Genomic DNA, 18,054 nt, shown 5'->3' on the forward strand with positions numbered 1-18,054 from the left:
GACAATGATATTATTATTTTAAGATTTATTTGACATAGTTTATTTTCTTAATTTTATTTCAAATGACCAAAAACATGCCTGCTTTTATTTATTTCTTTATTGATTTGAGCATAACAATGATTTAATATTTTCCTTGCACTGTCTTTGGATCATTGTTATTCATATACCTACAATTTTTGTTTTGATTGTTACTTAAAATGTATTATACTGTATTATTAAATTTCGTTGTTACGTAATAATGAAAATCATTATTTTATGGAACAATCAATTTGGTGTGTTCCCATAGTTACTTAATTTCTTTCTCCAATTATATCTTTATTTAATATTTTAAAATATTATTTTACCTTTTACCTTAATTATTTGGACCTAGTCAAATAATTAAGAATATTTAAATAAATTTATAAATTACAATTCAATACCAAACAATCAAACCGAAAAATTAAAATATTACTAAACAACAACAAACAGCCAAACAATATAATCTAGCCAAACATTATATCTACCCTAGATAGAGTACAATATACATTATGATACAATAGATAACAATGACCCAGTGATAACATGAATAATTGGTAATGGGTACTTATTATTACTATTATTATTATTAAAATAAGTTGCTAAACTACAAGATGCGTTGGCAAACAAATCTAACGACGAGTGATGATCATCCTCCATTATTACATCAAATCTCTATTTTTGCCGTTGGATTTTCATCCCTATTAGCGAGTTCTATGATCCATTAATCTTCCAAACAGTTGACGGGTTTTTGTGGACTATTCAAATTGATCTATATTTCAACCCTGGTATGCATTTTCTTTTCTTAATTCTCTTTGTTTAATCTATTATTGTTAATTCAATGTGAAAATCTTTTCTGGGTTTGTTTGCAGGAATTTTACAATTGTGTTTGAATTGATTTGTAAAGGTGGGATTTTTATTCTTTGTCTTGATCTAGAAGGGAATTGATTCTAGTTCATATTTTTGACAAGAACTAGGTGGGTACAGTGAAGAAAAATTAGATATTCAGATCCCATTTCTGAGGAAGTTGCTTCATTTTAGGTATTGGGTTGTGAAGGATTGAAGTTAAAATGAGGAAAGCTGTAATCTTTACTATTGAAGTGTGTTATAGGACAGTTAGGAATCATCCATTCCTTGTGGGTATGTTGTGTTTCTTGGTATTTCTGTACAGATCATTTCCTTTTGTGTTTTCAATCTTGGTGTCTGTCTCCCCTATTCTTGTTTGCACTGCTGCACTGCTTGGAACTTTACTAAGTTATGGTCAGCCTAATATACCTGTATTTGAATGGGAAGAAAACACAACTGATCATATTGTGCCTTTGGAAACACGAGATGCTATTCTTGTTGAGAGTGACAATAGTTACTTCACCGAGAGATATAGTGATCAAGAGAGGGATAAAGTAGACCAATCAACGCGTAGTGAGGTTCATAGGGGTAAAAGATTTGGTGATCATTCTGCTCTAATTGGTGGAGTTTTAGTTGGTGGAGTTACTGGGCAAGTGGCAAGGGAGTTTTATGAGCATAAAAATGAAGACAAATTTAGTGATGCTGAACTTACGGAGGACCAGTATTCTCCTACTTCGAAGGGTAATGAAGAGAGCGTTGAGTTTGATAATGACAAATCAGTTGATTCCTTTGATTCTAGGAGGGCTAATTTTGATTCACCTCCCGGATCACCTTGGAAACGTAGGGAGGAGGCCTTATATTCAGGGTCTGATGGAGCAGAGAGTTCCTCTCCAGATGCTTCAGTAGCTGATATTATGCCAATGCTTGATGAGCTCCATCCACTTTTAGAGGAAGACAATCCCCAACCTGTCGGTTTGTCACGTGATGTTTCTCATGCTCCTTCAGAAAGTTCTACCAAGTCCCCCGAGAGCGATGATGAATCTGATGATGATGTTTCTGAAGACCAGGAAGAAGTAGAAGTTGCAGATGATGAGAATGAAGATGAAGAAGAAGAGGAAACACGAGATACAGAAGGTCCAAAGTCTGCTATTACATGGACGGAGGAGGATCAGAGAAATCTTATGGACTTGGGAACCTCTGAGCTAGAAAGGAATCAACGATTGGAGAGTCTTATTGCAAGGAGAAGATCACGAAAAAACATGAGTTTTACAGATGAAAAGAGTTTAATAGACTTGGTCTCTGTTGATTTCATGCCTCCCATTTCAACAGCAAGACAAAACCCTTTTGATCTTCCTAATGATAACTATGGTCCTGGACTGCCTCCTATCCCTGGATCAGCTCCATCTATTTTGTTGCCAAGGTGTAAGCGGAACCCATTTGATCTTCCTTATGACCCAAGTGAGGAAAAACCTGATCTTACAGGAGACACTTTCGATCAAGAGATTATCACATCTCAACCAAAAGAGACATTTTTTAGGAGGCATGAAAGTTTTAATGTTGGGCCCTCAATCTTTGGGCTGAACAAGAAAGATACCCGTTTTAGACCTTACTTTGTTCCTGATGTGATGGCTGCTGAAGGAACAAGTTATTCACCATTACAAAGGCACCCCAGCGATCTCAGTGATTCCAAAGTAAGTTCTGTTCTTGAAACAGAGTCACAGGGCTCAATTGAAGATCTGGAATACAAGAACCTCAATGAGGAAGATGTAGAAGACAAGAACCTGAATGAAGAACTGGAAGGCAAAGACCTGACAGATGAACATATCTTCAAGGAACCAAAGCTGATATCTAAGATAGAGCATGCTACCGAGGATATTGGACATGGAAGCCAATCCTCCGAAGAAGTAGAATGTTTGGTCCTAGGTGCATCTGATAAGAGGGATATTGAACTCGATGACACTGATGTTACACTACCAAATGTGGAAAATCATCATGATTTGGTACCAAATGTATTCCATGAAGAAACAGCAGCCAGCTCCATGGTACTTGATCCGTCTAAAATTTGTTCAAAGTCAGCAACATCTGAACAAAAATGCAGTAGTCAGTCAAGCTCCTCCTCCTCATCAGAAGTAGGTGAAAAGATCTTTGCTGACAAAGTAGTGGTGAGATCAAGTTCAGAGGAATCGACGTGCCATGTTGAAACCATCTCTGAGCATCCTTCGCCGAATGTGTCAGATCTGAACATCACAAGCAGTTCAGTGGAGGAGAGTTCACATTTGGAACCTATTTATGATGCCAGTCCTCCTTCAATTAAGAAAAATACTTCTTCCTCCTCAATTGCTTCAGATCTGCTTCTAGAATCTGAAACCGGGCATGCCTCTGAGAGGGAACCTGTGGCAAATAATCGAGACATTGAGAAGTCCATTCCGACGAAGGAACAAATATTTTCATCAGCAGATTCCAAAGAATTGCGGCTGAGGGAGGCAATAACTGACAAACATGAGCTTGATGTTGCAAAGTTGGAGATATCAAACAACGATGAAGTCTTTGGCAGTGCAAGTGCTCTTCCGGTGCCTGTAGCAGATAGTCAGACATCTATTGATTCGAAGTCTTCCACAAAAGTAAGTAATTAGTATATGTCCTATTCAGTACTATAAATTGCAAAAACTTTTATCATGCATATTCTTTAATCTCTTTAAAGATGAAGAGAGTTATCATGCATATCCTTTTACAGATGAACAGAGTTATCATGCATATTCTTTAATCTATTTGGATTAAATTATACCAAGATCTTAGTTTTTATCATGTTTTATATACTTTATTTAGCTTTTCTCTTAAAAATGTTTCTTTATTTGAGATAATTTAAAATTTATTTTTATAAATCTTTTTTTAATTCTCCATTACTTAATCCAATTATGTTTAATGGCATATGATGATAAAAACCAAAGACTAAGTTGGATGTGAAGTGATGAAGTATAGGCCAAAAGAACTGTTGGAAACAAATCATGTTCCAATTAACCTAATATATTGTTTAGATTATACATCTCAAATTCTTTGAATCTCAACCATAGTATTCATCCAATCCTACAATTCGAGATGCTTTTGTTAAACTGGTTGAATGTGATCTCTAAAGTCGACTGGTAACTCATAGTCTCATACTGGTAGGACTGAAAATAACTCTCTCTCCTCCAATCCTATTTTTTCTAGTGCTTATCTACTAGTTAAACAGTACGAATGGAGTGACAAACTCCGTGAGTTCGGAATTTAAATAAGTCACAAAAAAATAAAATTGACCAAAATAATCCTTTATTTTAGAAAGTAACTAAAATAGGCTTAGTGGAAGAAAAAATTTCATTTCCAATATTCCAAACATTTTCCGTTAGTCCCATAACGTTTATAATTTAATATATAATGGAACTATTTCTTACACTTTATTTATATCTTCTACACAATCTAAATCTAGAAAATTATCTTGTTCAGTTATTGGTTTAGGTGTCCATTTTTTATTCATTGTATCTTTAAATATTGAATATATTTGTATTCTATTTTAGATATATTATCTATTAATTGATCTAAGTCGGTCAATGATTTATCACTCTCCAAAATTTACTTGTCCTTGTGATAAAAATGAAGTAGGTATTTTCTGACTATAATCATAATAATACTATTTATACCCCATTCTTTTATAAATTGGTGAAAGAAATATATGATATTTGACATTAATTGAATATTTAGAATTGTGTTTGGGAGGACAATTATAATAAACGGTATTTCCATCATGTATAATTTCGCCATCCTAATAAATCGAAACTCTAACTTTTGGTTAAGAAGACATTATTTTGTGATTGAAATGAAGAATAATAGAAAACTAAAGATGTTGAATGTGCTATGTCTGAATGTCTTTAAATAGAGCTTGGATGAGCTTTCAGAATAAAAAAAATAAAAATACATAGTGTAATAACTTTTTTATTTTTATGATATGTCAAATCAATATAATTGTCTGACAAACACTACAAAAACATCATAAGGAGAGCAAAACTTGAAAAATATTCCTCTTTGTAAAATGTAAGTTTTTCTTCCGCTTTATAAAGTGCAAGAAAAAGTTGAATTTTCAAAGGGCAAGAAAAACTTACAATTTATAAAGTGTAAGAAATAATTCCGTTATATATTAGAATATACTCGTTACGGACTAACGGAAAACGTTTGGAATATTGGATAAAGTGGAATTTTTTCTTCCACTAAGCCTATTTTAGTTACTTCCTAAAATAGTGGCTTATATTGGTCAATTTTATTTTTTTGTGGCTTATTTAGGTTCCGAACTCTTCAATTGAAGAGGTTTGGGACAATACTCCTACTTATGACAGTCATCATCATTCATAATCAAAGGCCAGCTAATGAATTAAACCATAATTATAGCTATTTATAGTAACTACAAGAAAAGCTAAGATATGACTAAAATGGCCGTTACACCTCAAATTCTGATTCCTTTCTTGCTCTCAAAGCTTTTGATGTTAGGTTTGAAACATGGGAGTTATCAGTATAGTTCAACCTGTACTATGTCTTCGCATTTATTTGGATTAAATGAGTCTAAGTGAATCTAATTATGATATACAGGAGGCACCTGTTTCAACGGAGAAAGCAAGGACCACAGAAAGCTTGAATGTGTCAAAAGTTCAAGAAGTTCCTCCCAGTATAACCTCTCCCAGGAGTCCTGAGTCTGTTAAGACATCTAATGCTAAGGTGGCAACTGAAGAATCAGAGAGTTCGAAAAATGGACCAGTTCATAAGGTATCAAGTTTGAAAGACCATGAGATGGGACTACCAACTCTTGAACCAAGACCAACCGGAGACATTGATTTGATTAATAAGCAGACCCTTGAAGAGAATGCTGACAGACGCGTCCTTCATGATTCGATTGATGATGTGCATGTTAGAGAATCCAAAGGAAAAGGAGTTTCTCTACATTCACAGGATGTGGGGGCAGACTTAGCTGTGAAACAAGTCATGAAAAATGATATAGATAAACCAAACACGAGCCTTCAACAAGCATTAAAAACTGAATCACGTGAAGCTAGCTCATCTAAGAACTCCGAATCAAGTCTCAAGAAAATTGTTGTATCTGGAAGAAGTGAAGCTGATGCAGGCAAAATAGATCAGGAAGTTGTAAAACAAGAAGATAAGGTAACTACCACCGAAAAGCCAAATCTTGCCGTTGAGTTGCCTCAAGAGACAGGTGTAGTTACCGGTGATGTTATAGTCAAGAAAGAAAACCACACAAGTCAGGCTCAAGTTCAAGTTCCAGTGACTTCAAAAGAAAATGTGGATAGCTAGAAAATTGGGAGAACAGGAGGTATCCTTCGAGTTTCTTTTCTGAAACATTTTTTTTCTTTGTTAGTGTATGAATGAATAGATGTTCAAGTTGGTTTCTTTCATGTTCAGGACATGGGTAACTAGTTAGTATTCTTTTTTTCTTATTTGGTTGTGCATTTGTCAGTGTGACGAGTTCTTATACTTCAAGAATAAGTTCTATTTGATTTCTTGAGAATTTTTCTTAGCAATTGTGGAGATAGTGAGAGAAAAAGGGATTCACTTGTTACAGATAAATACTCTACTTTTTGGCATGTAAAACTTACTCCTTAGGTGTTCCTATGGAAAATAAATATCGAGACAAAGTTCTATTTTTGTAAACCACCGCCTAGTTTCCTCTCTTTTACGCTTCCTCAGTTTGGCATGTATGCTAGTTTCATATACCGGATAGGCTATTTGGCTTCTTACTATTACTAATCCTTGTTGAACATAACAATGGAAAAGAATATTCCACAGTATTTGGATTCAGGTGACTTGCATATTTTGTTTAATTTATGACCATTCATTGTATTGCTTGAGCACTTGTACTTTGAAATCTTCTTTCTTTATTTGTAACAATGGTGAATCTTTGACCCTGTATGGGTAATTAGTATTTGATTATTTTTTTTAATGTGGGCCAAAGTTACTGTCTATATAGATAATGATATAAACTTGCTTTAAATGGTAGTTATAGGTTCTCTGTCTTTATTGTAGCCGTGTATGAGTAGATCTCCTGCAGATTCTGTATTAGTTCACAAGCATTTAAAATGGTACTTGTGTTTTTTTACTTTAATAAAGCAAAATCCTTGGCCTAGTGGTCAATGACGTGGGTTGAGAATCACGAGTTCTCATGTTCAAATTGAAACACTAGGTGATATTATCTGGTATGGTTAACTTTACATTTGGTTTCTTTTGAAAGTATGCACTGGTAAAAGATGCAGTCAGAAGCATACGTTGTTTGATCTTCTGGTTTAGTTTGCTCATATTGTTGGTTTGAATAGGTTGCATTACAACTAAGGAGCTTGGGACTGTGATGAGGTCGTTGGGACAGAACCCAACTGAGCTGCGCCGAGCACCAGGACATGATAACTGAAGTGGATGCTGATGGTAATGGAACCATCGACTTCCCAGAGTTTTTGAATCTCATGGCCAGGAAGATGAAGGATACAGACTCAGAGGAGGAGCTGAAGGAGGCATTCAGAGTGTTTTGACAAGGACCAGAATGGGTTCATCTCTGCTGCTGAGCTCCGTCATGTGATGACTAACCTTGGTGAGAAGCTTACTGATGAAGAAGTTGATGAAATGATCAGGGAGGCTGATGTCGATGGCGATGGACAAATTAACTACGATGAGTTTGTTAAGGTCATGATGGCCAAGTGATTTCCCTCTTCTGAAGTTGCTTCAGACTGGGTCAGCTTTGGGATAATGGTTTCCTTTTACAAATTTATCCGGATAGGTTGTACCTCTGGGTTTGGTGGTTGAATCAGTTTCTTTCTCTTATTTGGTTGTCTGTGATGTCTTCTCTAGTCTTAGAGTTGTCTGGTTCATATTAAAAGGCTTTGTTGAACTAAATCTACGAAGACTGTTAACTTTTTATTTACTTATTGATTAATGCAGTTCTAATAGCTAAGCTTCTCCTGTTAACTGTAAAATCATATGTTTATCTTATTTATAAGTTACATAATAAAATAATGATTGGACAAAATAATAGATTCATCAAAGAGAAGAGGAACAAATTCCTACAGAAACCACCACTACTCCCTCCATCCACCTTTATCTGTCGTGTTACATTTTCTCAAGGAGACAAATTTTCAAAGTTAAAGTTTAGATTATATTAATTCGATATTTTAAATAAAAAAAAGTTTAAATATTGAAAAACTATATGAAAAATACTATAAATTGCAAATCAATATGATGAAGAAAACACATCTTAAAAATATTAGTCAAGATTCTTATAGTTTGACTCTAAAAATAGAAATCATAACAATTGAAAGTGGACCGAGAAAATAGTATAGACTTATTCTACAGGTTGATTAAGTGGCAAAGTCTCAAAATGATTAAAGGACCGAGCTACAAATAATTTAAAATTCACCGAAAATGAAAAAATTATATGATTTATACATAAATAAAATTATTTTTAAAATATAAAAATCAAACTGACTTTTTCTATATTTCGAACGACACCACCAAAGAATGTATTTTTTTTGTAGTAGAATAATTTAAACTTGCCAACCATAATTTTGTTAAAATAAATTTAAATTGGGAGGTAGTAATATTTTATTTTATTTTTAAAAAAATGAGAATAAAAGGGAAGGGTAAAGCGGGAAAGTCGGCTAAATTTACAGGTATTTTATATTTAGATATAATTAGCCATTGAAAAGTCTAATTTTTTTTTGATTATAAAGTAGTCTGTTTTCCCTGTAATCGAAGAGGCGAGAAGCTTAAAAAAACAAAAAAAAAAACCCTTTTTTTGTGTGTCTTGTCTCAATTCCACAACTTTCTTCTTCTCCCTCTCTCTCTTTCTTTGTAGAAAAATGGCAGATCAGCTCACCGATGATCAGATCTCTGAGTTCAAGGAGGCTTTCAGCCTATTCGACAAGGACGGAGATGGTTAGATTCTAAGCTTTTCTTTTTCATTTTTTATTTTCCAGATCTGGGCTTTATTGACTTCATGTTTAGATTTTAGATTTGATGGAACAATTATGATGATTTTGTGGATGTCAAAAACTTCATTGATTTGATGTGTAGGAATGATAGTAACCGATTAGAGAAAATGGAAGATTTTTAAGCTTGTTAATTGAATTTTGAGTGCTTTAATTTATTACGCTCTAGTTGAGAAATGTTTAAGATTTTTGCTTTTAAGATGTGGAAAAATGCAAATCAGAGGATAAATGAAAAAAAATAGGATTTTGATGTACCTTGTATATGGGCCAAAGTTTCTGTCTTTATAGATAATGATATCAACTTGCTTTAAATGGTAGATATAGGTTCTTTGTCTTTATTGTAGCCGTGCATGAATAGATCTCTTGCAGATTCTATATTACAGTTTACAAGCATTTAAAATGGTTTAATAAGGCCTAGTGTTTATTGGCTTTAATAAAGCCAAATCGATGGCATAGTGATCAATGACGTGGGTTGAGAATCATGAGTTCTCATGTTCAAACACTAGTTGATTTTTTCCCGTCTGTCCTAGCCTTGGTTGACAGAGTTACTTGGTACTTGATGTTGGTGTGGGAGGTGACACGTTTCTTGTGGAATTAATGCCTTGGTTGATAGAGTTACTTGGTACTTGATGTTGGTGTGGGAGGTGACACGTTTCTCGTGGAATTAATGCCTTGGTTGACAAAGTTATTCGGTACTTGATGTTGGTGTGGGAGGTGACACGTTTCTCGTGGAATTAATTCGAGGTGCGCCAAAGCTAGTTTGGACACCATGGTTTTAAAAAGTTTATCTTTTAGAAATAAGATGCTGCAGATAATGGTCTAAATATCTGGTTTGATGGACTTCAATGTCTTTTACCCAAAATGACCCAATATATGCTGTTTCATTTTTCCATTTTATTTAATATAATTTTTAGGGGATGCTGGGGATGAAGTGATGGTTTAAATATAATATATCTGTTTGAGGAAGAGCTATAGTTTGTGTGTTACATGATGGTGTATTCTTGGGAATTCCAACTGTTACATGTGTTGACCGTCTTTTTTTAATCAGTTACCTCTTCAGAACTGGCTTTGCACATGCAACATTTTGGATCTTGTTTTGCTTGTGTAGTAGAAAGATGCAAGTATCTTAAAGATTTCATGTATTTTGTTTGAAATATGTATTATAGCACTATGTTTTTTGATTTAATTATTTATCAAACGGCTTACTGTTGACTTTGTGAGATAGCATATGAGATGTGTCGTCTAGACTTGGGCATAACATAGAGGCCCTAGAAAAGAACATTGGCTCTAGTTAGTCACCCCCCCCCCCCCCCCCAAAAAAAAAAAAACCACACGTGGATGTAACCATCTGAATTATCTGGTATGGTTAACTTTACATTTGATTTTTCTTTTGAAAGTATGTACTGGAAAAGAAATGCAGTCAGTTTGATCCTTCTGGTTTATTATGCTGATATTGTTGTTTTGAATAGGTTGCATTACAACTAAGGAGCTTGGGACTGTGATGAGGTCGTTGGGACAGAACCCAACTGAAGCTGAGCTCCAGGACATGATAAATGAAGTGGATGCTGATGGTAATGGAACCATCGACTTCCCCGAGTTTTTGAACCTCATGGCCAGGAAGATGAAGGATACAGACTCAGAGGAGGAGCTAAAGGAGGCATTCAGAGTGTTTGACAAGGACCAGAATGGGTTCATCTCTGCTGCTGAGCTCCGTCATGTGATGACTAACCTTGGTGAGAAGCTCACTGATGAAGAAGTTGATGAAATGATCAGAGAGGCTGATGTCGATGGCGATGGACAAATTAACTACGATGAGTTTGTTAAGGTCATGATGGCCAAGTGATTTCCCTCTTCTGAAGTTGTTTTTTTAAGAAAAAAGACCAAACATTCATCAGACTTGGTCAGCTTTGGGATAATGGTTTCTTTTTACAAATTTATCCTGTTACGCTGTACCTTTGGATGAATGTAATGCTCTCTATCGTTTGGTGGTTGGATCAGTTTCTTTCTCTTATTTGGTTGTCTGTGATGTCTTATCTTGTCTTGTACCTCGGCTGATAAAGTTGTAAGGTTCCTATTTAGAGCTTTGTTGAACCTAGACTGTTACTTTTTATTTATTTATTGACAAATTCAGTTCTAATAGCTTTGCATTTATGATTTATTCATGCAAACTTTTTGACTCTGGAAATTGTTGAATTCTCTAGTTTGTCATCCAGCTTATGCTTTATTGGTGTGATTTGCTACACTTTATGCTAATTCAGTGATAACATGGTGATTGTTAGGGCTCAGGAATAGAGTCCACACAAAGTTTGATAATTGAAACACGGTTTCAGTGGTAAATGTGTGAGAGTTGTATTTAATATTCATTTTTAGATTTGATTGAACTACTGGTGTTCTAAAATGAAATACTATATGTAAACAAATTTTTTGCATATTTATAGCAGTATTAATGACTTAATTAATATGTAGAAAACTGATTTATAACATAATTAGTGTTTGAATATATGTTTTTCCTTTTTTAACGTGTACAAGACAAAAAGGTAATAAAAGGTATGGTCCAAAAGACAAGTCATTATTAGTCAAATGTATTGAAATCTCACAAAACTATAATAATACCAAAAATTCACCCCTGCAGGCTTCCCATAATTATTCTCTTTTTCTTATTCTTACAAGGAAAAAAAAAGAAAAAGTGGGCGTATAGTAGTAACAAATAATTTTATTACATAGAAATAATAAAATGGAATATTTATATTTTAATTACTCCCCCGTTTTAAAAACAAATACATTCTTCTTTTTAATCTGTTTTTAAAAAAATAATTTTTTTTGGTAATAATTTTCGACGTAACATGTTTAAGACTATAAATTTAAAAATAATTTTAATTTAGAATTATACAATTAAAATTTTTATTTATTTTATTAAACTCCGTACCTAGCTAAATTAAGTTATTCTTTCTGAAATTGAGAGACTGTGTAAATTTTATAGTTCTTTATTATGGTCAGACAATAAGAGAGAGAGTGTTTGTTTAGAGAGAGAAAGTTGGGAAATGGGAGAGTTCATCGGAGACTTGGTATTTTCCGAGCAATAAGCTGAGGATCTGAAGCCAAAATCAGTTCAATTTCGAATTTTTCAACGTAATGGAAGGTATAAATCTGTTTTTCCTTTGTTTTCTTTGTAAAAACCCTAGAGATTTGGGCTATTCTTTGACTTTTGACTTTCACTTTCTCGAGTATACTGAATTTAGCTCATACTGGTTGAGGGATTAACAGTTGATTTTTGAATTGGGGTTTTACTGAATTTGTTTTGGTCTGTTCTTTGATTTTTGGTGAGCAAAATTTGGTTATGATATTTGCTTGAAAGTTCCAGTTTTTATGCTCAAAGTTTGTAGTTTTTGCTTGTTAAGTTAAATTTAGGCTCTTTTTTCAAATTGGAGGGGGGGGGGGGTTAATTGTTAGCTGGTAAAAAGGAGATGGAAGGAAGAACTGTAAAGACCAAATGATCTTGTTTTTGGTAGTTTTTGCTTGTTAAGTTAAATTTGGGCTCTTTTTTCAAATTGGATTGGGGGGGGGGGGGATTTCTTGTTAGCTGGTAAAAAGGAGATGGAAGGAAGAACTGTAAAGACCAAATGATCTTGTATTTGGATTTTAGTCTTTGGAGTTGGGATTGGGCCGCACTATGTTTAACTAACATCAGGGTGATTTATTGTCTTTGTATATTTGTCTCCCATTTATTTGCATTTGCTGGAAGAATTGTTCTTGTAAATGCTTCATACTGGGAATAGAAAGTAATGAAAAGAAGAAACTTTATTTATCCATTCAAGTACCAATATAAACAACAAAAATCAAGACAATAATGGCAAGTTTTGCATACAAATTCTTAGCATCTATAAATTGAAAGTATGGGTGAATTATTTTTCTGTGAGGAAATGGAAAAAGGTACTAACTCGGAGAAAGTCTAAGTAGTCCTACTTAGTTGGGTGTTTAATGTTGGAGAATTGGAAGCTTGAAGCATTCTTTAGATACCCTCCCCCTTTCCTCTTCCTTCTTTGCCTAATCACATCAGAAAGCAGCAACTGTGAATGTGAGATGAGAATAAGAGAAAAAGCTCTTACTGAATCCGTGTTATCAAAGGTGAAAACTGGAAGAAAATGCCAAATCTGTAATCAACAATAATATGAGACAAATATGTTGACAATTTTTTGAAATAATTTTAACGAAATTAGCGCACTCTTTTAGATAGAGCCCATCGGTCATGAGATGCACGTAAGCTGGCTTATCTTGTATGTCGGCCTCTTAACTAAAGATCAATTGCACTTCTGCATACATAAGAGTGAATCTTAAATTCTGAGGAAGACTGTATGAGTACTATGTCCTCTTGGAAGATACTATTTCCTTATTAGTCTGGTCCAAAAAGAATAACACATTTCTATATTTGAAAATATATAATTATAAACTAATCATTTTACCCTTGATGAGAAACTTTTATAGTCACATAAATGTCATGGAATGTTTAAGACACAAGTTTAAAAATCTTGTGGCATGTTTATGACTGCAAGATCCAAAAGTCTTCCGTTCTTTTAAACTTAAAATCCATGCCGGTCAAACTATTGTGACTTAAATCGAAAATTTGACTCGATGGGAGTAATAATATTAGTATCTTTATTTCCAAAAGGAATGTTGGATTCTTAGGTCGTGATAGGTGTTGTTGTATTCAGTTAAAACTGAAAATTTACCTGAGGAACATTCATAGTAATGGATTAATGATTGCAATTTACTTGGTTCATTAGTTGACGGTAAGAGGCTGCATCATGAATCTCCAACGTTCACCTTTAAACCTAACGTCTCATGCCTGGCTTTTGATCAACTAAATTTTGAGGTGCAATAAATATGTTTCTTAATTCTGAGGACATGGATATTGATTTTAGAAGTATCAGTTTTGTGGAGGAGAAGAATTTTTGCCATTGTGAGCATCAAGTTAAATATTGTCCTGGACGTTATTAAGTTTTATAGTCATTTGGTTGCCAAATTTTAGGAGATATATGACTTATGAGAATAACTTTAACATCTTAATAACTTTTATGCATGTTTTATAGTGATATTCTTTTATATTACCATTTTAATGACAGTTTTGCATGTCGTATAATGACTTTCTACTTATGCTCCTCATAAAGTCAATGCACCAGCATCTGTATGTTGGTATTACTAAGGTAAAATTTTGACTGTTACACCTCAGAAAATTGCATCTAGTTCAACTAATACCTTTTGCGGAGACTATCTGATTTTACAGTTTTTCACTCTTTTTAGCTATAGTATGAAAGAGTTGGTACGAAGCTATATGACAAATGATCCCTGCAAGTAGTTTTTGGTGTTTCAAGGAAAGAAATAGCAAATGTTTTGATGGAGCTTTTACTTCAAGTCACTCTCTGAAAGCTAAATGTCTACTCTCTTTTCTTTTTCTGGAGAAATTGGTCTTTATAAATAATATTGATTAGTTCTTTGGATTTTGTTAGCTCCCTGAACTTATGATTGGAACGTCTTATATAATGGAGCTAATTTTTTCTTATTTACCTAATGCAAATTGGTGCAGAGGTGTATATTATTTATCATATGCAGTTATTGGTGTAAATTGCAATGCATAAATATTATTATGGGTGTGAAATTCGGAAGGCTAAACTTATTTCTTTTCATGGATATGAATCAAGTCGTCTGAGATGGACTACAAAATCTTCAAATTGGTCAGAAAACCATACATGTAATGAACAACATGAATATTGTTATAAACAAGGATGTTAGAATACCAACTCCCTTAGACCTGTATAAACAGACCATTATTTTCTTTTCAACATACTGTCTGTATCTCCAAAGCAGAAACTAGACCTGAATGCGGATTTGTGAAAATAGAGAAGTGTGCACTTGAGTGGGATCTGTGCTTTCTGAACTGGATGCCGGTTGAGAAATAATTAGCCCAATCTCCTTTTGGAGGTCCATTCTAGCTGAGTTGGCAGAATAGTAGATAAAATACAGGTATTAGTGGCTGCAGCAATAACAAAGTGGCTTTTAACATAGTTCGTATGTTTCTTGCTGGAATCATATAAGGGGTGCTGAGTGTGAGGTATCATTCTTAGTTGATGAAGAAACTAATAGTGATAATGTGTCCTTGGCACCATTAACCCATTGATGTTCTGATTTAGATGCTGCTAATATTTGTTGCATGGCCATGGCCGTTAACTTGTAGTCTAAGAATTCTCTAATGTATGGCATAATATCCTCCCTAATTTATTTTCTTTGACATGCAAAAAGAATTCATTGGTTTCCTTTCGAGGAGCTTGCTCTTTCTTTTGTAGACTTTGAACTTTCATGTTATGTTCTTGGTGCAGCATTTTCTGGAACACATCTAATGAGTTCATAATCTCCTTTATCTGGCACTACAGGTGTGTCTCCAGACCAGGAATCTGTGGAGTCTGGCGCAAAAAAATCCAGTATATCTTCAGGTGGCAGGCTTCATGACCGGAAAGAGTTTCTCCATAGGTTTGTAGATAGTGAAAGCCTGACCGAAAACATTAAAACGTGGTATGAAGAAACAATAGAAAATTCAACTCATAAGGAACCTTCGTTTGATGTCCCTTTTGAGTTGATAGATCTTCAAAAGTTCGATTATGCGTTGGGAGGAGTTCCATTTCAGCAGCTGATTCGTATGCCTAGTGCTGTTTATGCCTCGACTTCTGGTGCTGCGGAAGCAACTGCTTATCTTGCTCTGGAGGATTTTTTACATGCAAGTGTGAAAGGTTTGTGGGAGGCATTTTGGGGTCAGGATGAAACTTTGCCTTTCTATGTTTCTTGCGTCTATAATTCAAACCTGAGATTTTATCAGGCTGAGAAAGCCATTTCGAAAGGGAAGCTGGGAGGTCTTTGTGCCACAGCTGTAATGCTCAAAAACCCAAGGCATCCACAAGGGAAGTGGGATGATATTTTGGAACTTGCTATTCTAAGGTCAGATATTGGAAACCTTTGTACAGTAGAGAATGACTGTAAACCTTGTCTCTCAATTTTAGGCGAAGCTTTATTCTTTGCTCTAAGAGTATTGGTTGCAAGAAGCATCAGCAGATCCAATATTCCTCTCAGTTTGAATTCAGTTTTTGTTCTTTTAGTTGACACTCAATATGGTGGAGTCCTAAAACTTGAAGGAGATGTAAGCAAGTTGGAAATGGATTTGAATGATGTATATGGTTGTGCTGCTGAATGGATAAAAAATAATGCTTTAATTACCATTTCTCCCATCGATAGGATCTGGAACAAGCTTGGAAATGCTAATTGGGGGGATGTCGGGGCTTTACAAGCACTTTATGCGACCTTCCACTCAATCACACAATATGCTGGAATGTCAAAGAATTCAATTGAAGATTTGGCTGCAGACCACAGTGCTCGGCTTCAGGCAAGAAGAATTGAAAGACAATTGGGGGATAGCTGGGTGAATGGAAATGGTTTGTTTCGCTACCAGCAGCGTAGTGCATCACCTGAAATTGTTGAAGTACATGAAGAGTCCTTCAGGTTAGAACCTGACAAGTCCATGAACCTGGAAATCGGTTCTGTTGTGCTGATAGAAGATTCAAACTGGAAGAAGGATTATCAGATAAATGAAGTCCTAACAGATGGAGAAATTCCGTATTACATTGCGTCTTCTGTCGAAGATCCTGGCACGACTTCATTTTTATATGTTGGTTCACATCCTTCTCTGCTGGAACCAGCGTGGGAAGATATGAAACTGTGGTATCAAGTTCAGAGGCAGACAAAGGTATTGGGCGTTATGAAGCAAAAGGAGTTGTCCAGCAAGTATCTACCTCAGTTGGATGCATCTGGGCGGATAATTCATCCTGGCCAATGCAGGAGACCAAGCTCGGGCGGTAACTGTGATCGTCAATGGTGTGGAACTCCAGTTTTAATGACTAGTCCAGTGGGCAGAACAGTTGCTGATTTGGTGAGACTTGGCCACTTTGGTAGCGATGAGGCTATTAGATGTTGCCATGACTGTTTAGCTGCCCTTTCTGCTGCTGCCTCAGTTGGCATTCGGCACGGAGATATCAGGCCTGAGAACGTTGTTTTTGTTAATTCTGGTGTGAGGCAACCTTATTTTGTTCTCGTTGGTTGGGGACATGCTATTTTAGAAGAGAGGGATCGTCCTGCAATGAATTTACATTTCTCCTCTACCTATGCCCTTCAAGAAGGGAAACTGTGCTCAGCCTCTGATGCAGAGAGTCTCGTGTACATGCTTTACTTCTCTTCTGGTAGTAACATGCCTAATTTGGATTCGGTTGAAGGGGCACTGCAGTGGAGAGAAACCTCTTGGTCAAAAAGGTTGATCCAACAGAAGCTAGGAGATATTTCTGCTGTCTTGAAAGCATTCGCAGATTATGTTGACAGCCTCTGTGGAACGCCATATCCTATGAATTTTGATATCTGGCTCACAAGGTTAAAGAGACATATTCCTGATGATGATCATGGAAAACAGATTGATACCTCGAGTTAGAGATTTTTGTTTTCAGCTATGGAAGCCTTGCAGCACGAATACTTTGTGGCTCTTGACAGTCTTTCAAGATCTTCAGGAGTACAGGAAGATGGATCCCTTCTATTAGTAGGTCATCAATGCCGGGCAGGAGTTCACGTAGGGGTCTACCAACTTGAACAGTAAATCAACATGAAACTTGAAGTTTTAAGAGTTAATGGTCCCTGGAGCATGCGGTACTCATTAGCTATCCAGCTTTTGCATTTGTGAACAGTTACAGAGGTGTTTCTTTTTCTTTTTTCTTGTGTCAAATGTGATTATTTGTTGTAAAGACAGGAACTTGTTGAGATTTCCCTGAGTGAGATATGTGTGATTGTTTACTTTACAGACTTTTAGGAGTAGGACACTGTTCAGTATATTATTCCTACATCTGTACATGGAATATCAATCTGTGCTCCATGAATATTCCTGGTGCAGTTGAATTATGTTGCTTACCAAGTAATTTCTTCGTACAGAAACTTACGTGTAGCCTGCACGTATTGTTTGTTTATTTACCTCAATGCATCAACATGTAAAATAATTCTTCAAACCACAAAATCAGTAACTTAAACTTTATTCCATGATCATTCTTTCCGTTTATCAGTAATCTCAAACCATTTCATATTTAGAAAAATACTACTATCTTAAAGC

General features: G+C 35.1%; 3 protein-coding genes and 1 pseudogene across 3 annotated transcripts; all 4 read left to right on the forward strand.

The window, feature by feature from the left end:
• The first annotated feature begins 574 nt into the window (after positions 1–574).
• On the forward strand, positions 575–7,832 carry LOC101248156 (uncharacterized). The gene is made up of 4 exons (XM_004249674.5): positions 575–803; positions 888–3,482; positions 5,476–6,211; positions 7,209–7,832. Exons 2-3 carry the CDS (start codon positions 1,086–1,088, stop codon positions 6,190–6,192), a joined length of 3,114 nt encoding a protein of 1,037 aa, XP_004249722.1. The 5' UTR covers positions 575–803; positions 888–1,085; the 3' UTR covers positions 6,193–6,211; positions 7,209–7,832.
• Positions 7,241–7,832, forward strand: LOC104644422 (calmodulin-2/4-like; annotated as a pseudogene).
• A 770-nt stretch (positions 7,833–8,602) lies between these two features.
• CaM3 (calmodulin 3) lies at positions 8,603–11,055 on the forward strand. The gene is made up of 2 exons (NM_001321494.1): positions 8,603–8,817; positions 10,340–11,055. Exons 1-2 carry the CDS (start codon positions 8,742–8,744, stop codon positions 10,711–10,713), a joined length of 450 nt encoding a protein of 149 aa, NP_001308423.1. The 5' UTR covers positions 8,603–8,741; the 3' UTR covers positions 10,714–11,055.
• A 454-nt stretch (positions 11,056–11,509) lies between these two features.
• LOC101255641 (uncharacterized) lies at positions 11,510–17,866 on the forward strand. The gene is made up of 2 exons (XM_004249047.5): positions 11,510–12,009; positions 15,296–17,866. Exons 1-2 carry the CDS (start codon positions 12,003–12,005, stop codon positions 17,386–17,388), a joined length of 2,100 nt encoding a protein of 699 aa, XP_004249095.1. The 5' UTR covers positions 11,510–12,002; the 3' UTR covers positions 17,389–17,866.
• The last annotated feature ends 188 nt before the right edge of the window (positions 17,867–18,054 follow it).

The sequence above is a fragment of the Solanum lycopersicum genome, chromosome 10 (genome assembly GCF_036512215.1).
Source record: "Solanum lycopersicum chromosome 10, SLM_r2.1".
NCBI lineage: Eukaryota > Viridiplantae > Streptophyta > Magnoliopsida > Solanales > Solanaceae > Solanum > Solanum lycopersicum.

Bases quoted from the DNA above. Each gene is read 5' to 3' on its own strand.
- CaM3 (NM_001321494.1), top strand. From the start codon at position 8,742: ATGGCAGATCAGCTCACCGATGATCAGATCTCTGAGTTCAAGGAGGCT. The intron at 8,818-10,339 runs GTTAGATTCTAA...TGTTTTGAATAG, and splicing joins ATTCGACAAGGACGGAGATG to GTTGCATTACAACTAAGGAG.
- LOC101248156 (XM_004249674.5), top strand. From the start codon at position 1,086: ATGAGGAAAGCTGTAATCTTTACTATTGAAGTGTGTTATAGGACAGTT. The intron at 3,483-5,475 runs GTAAGTAATTAG...TATGATATACAG, and splicing joins ATTCGAAGTCTTCCACAAAA to GAGGCACCTGTTTCAACGGA.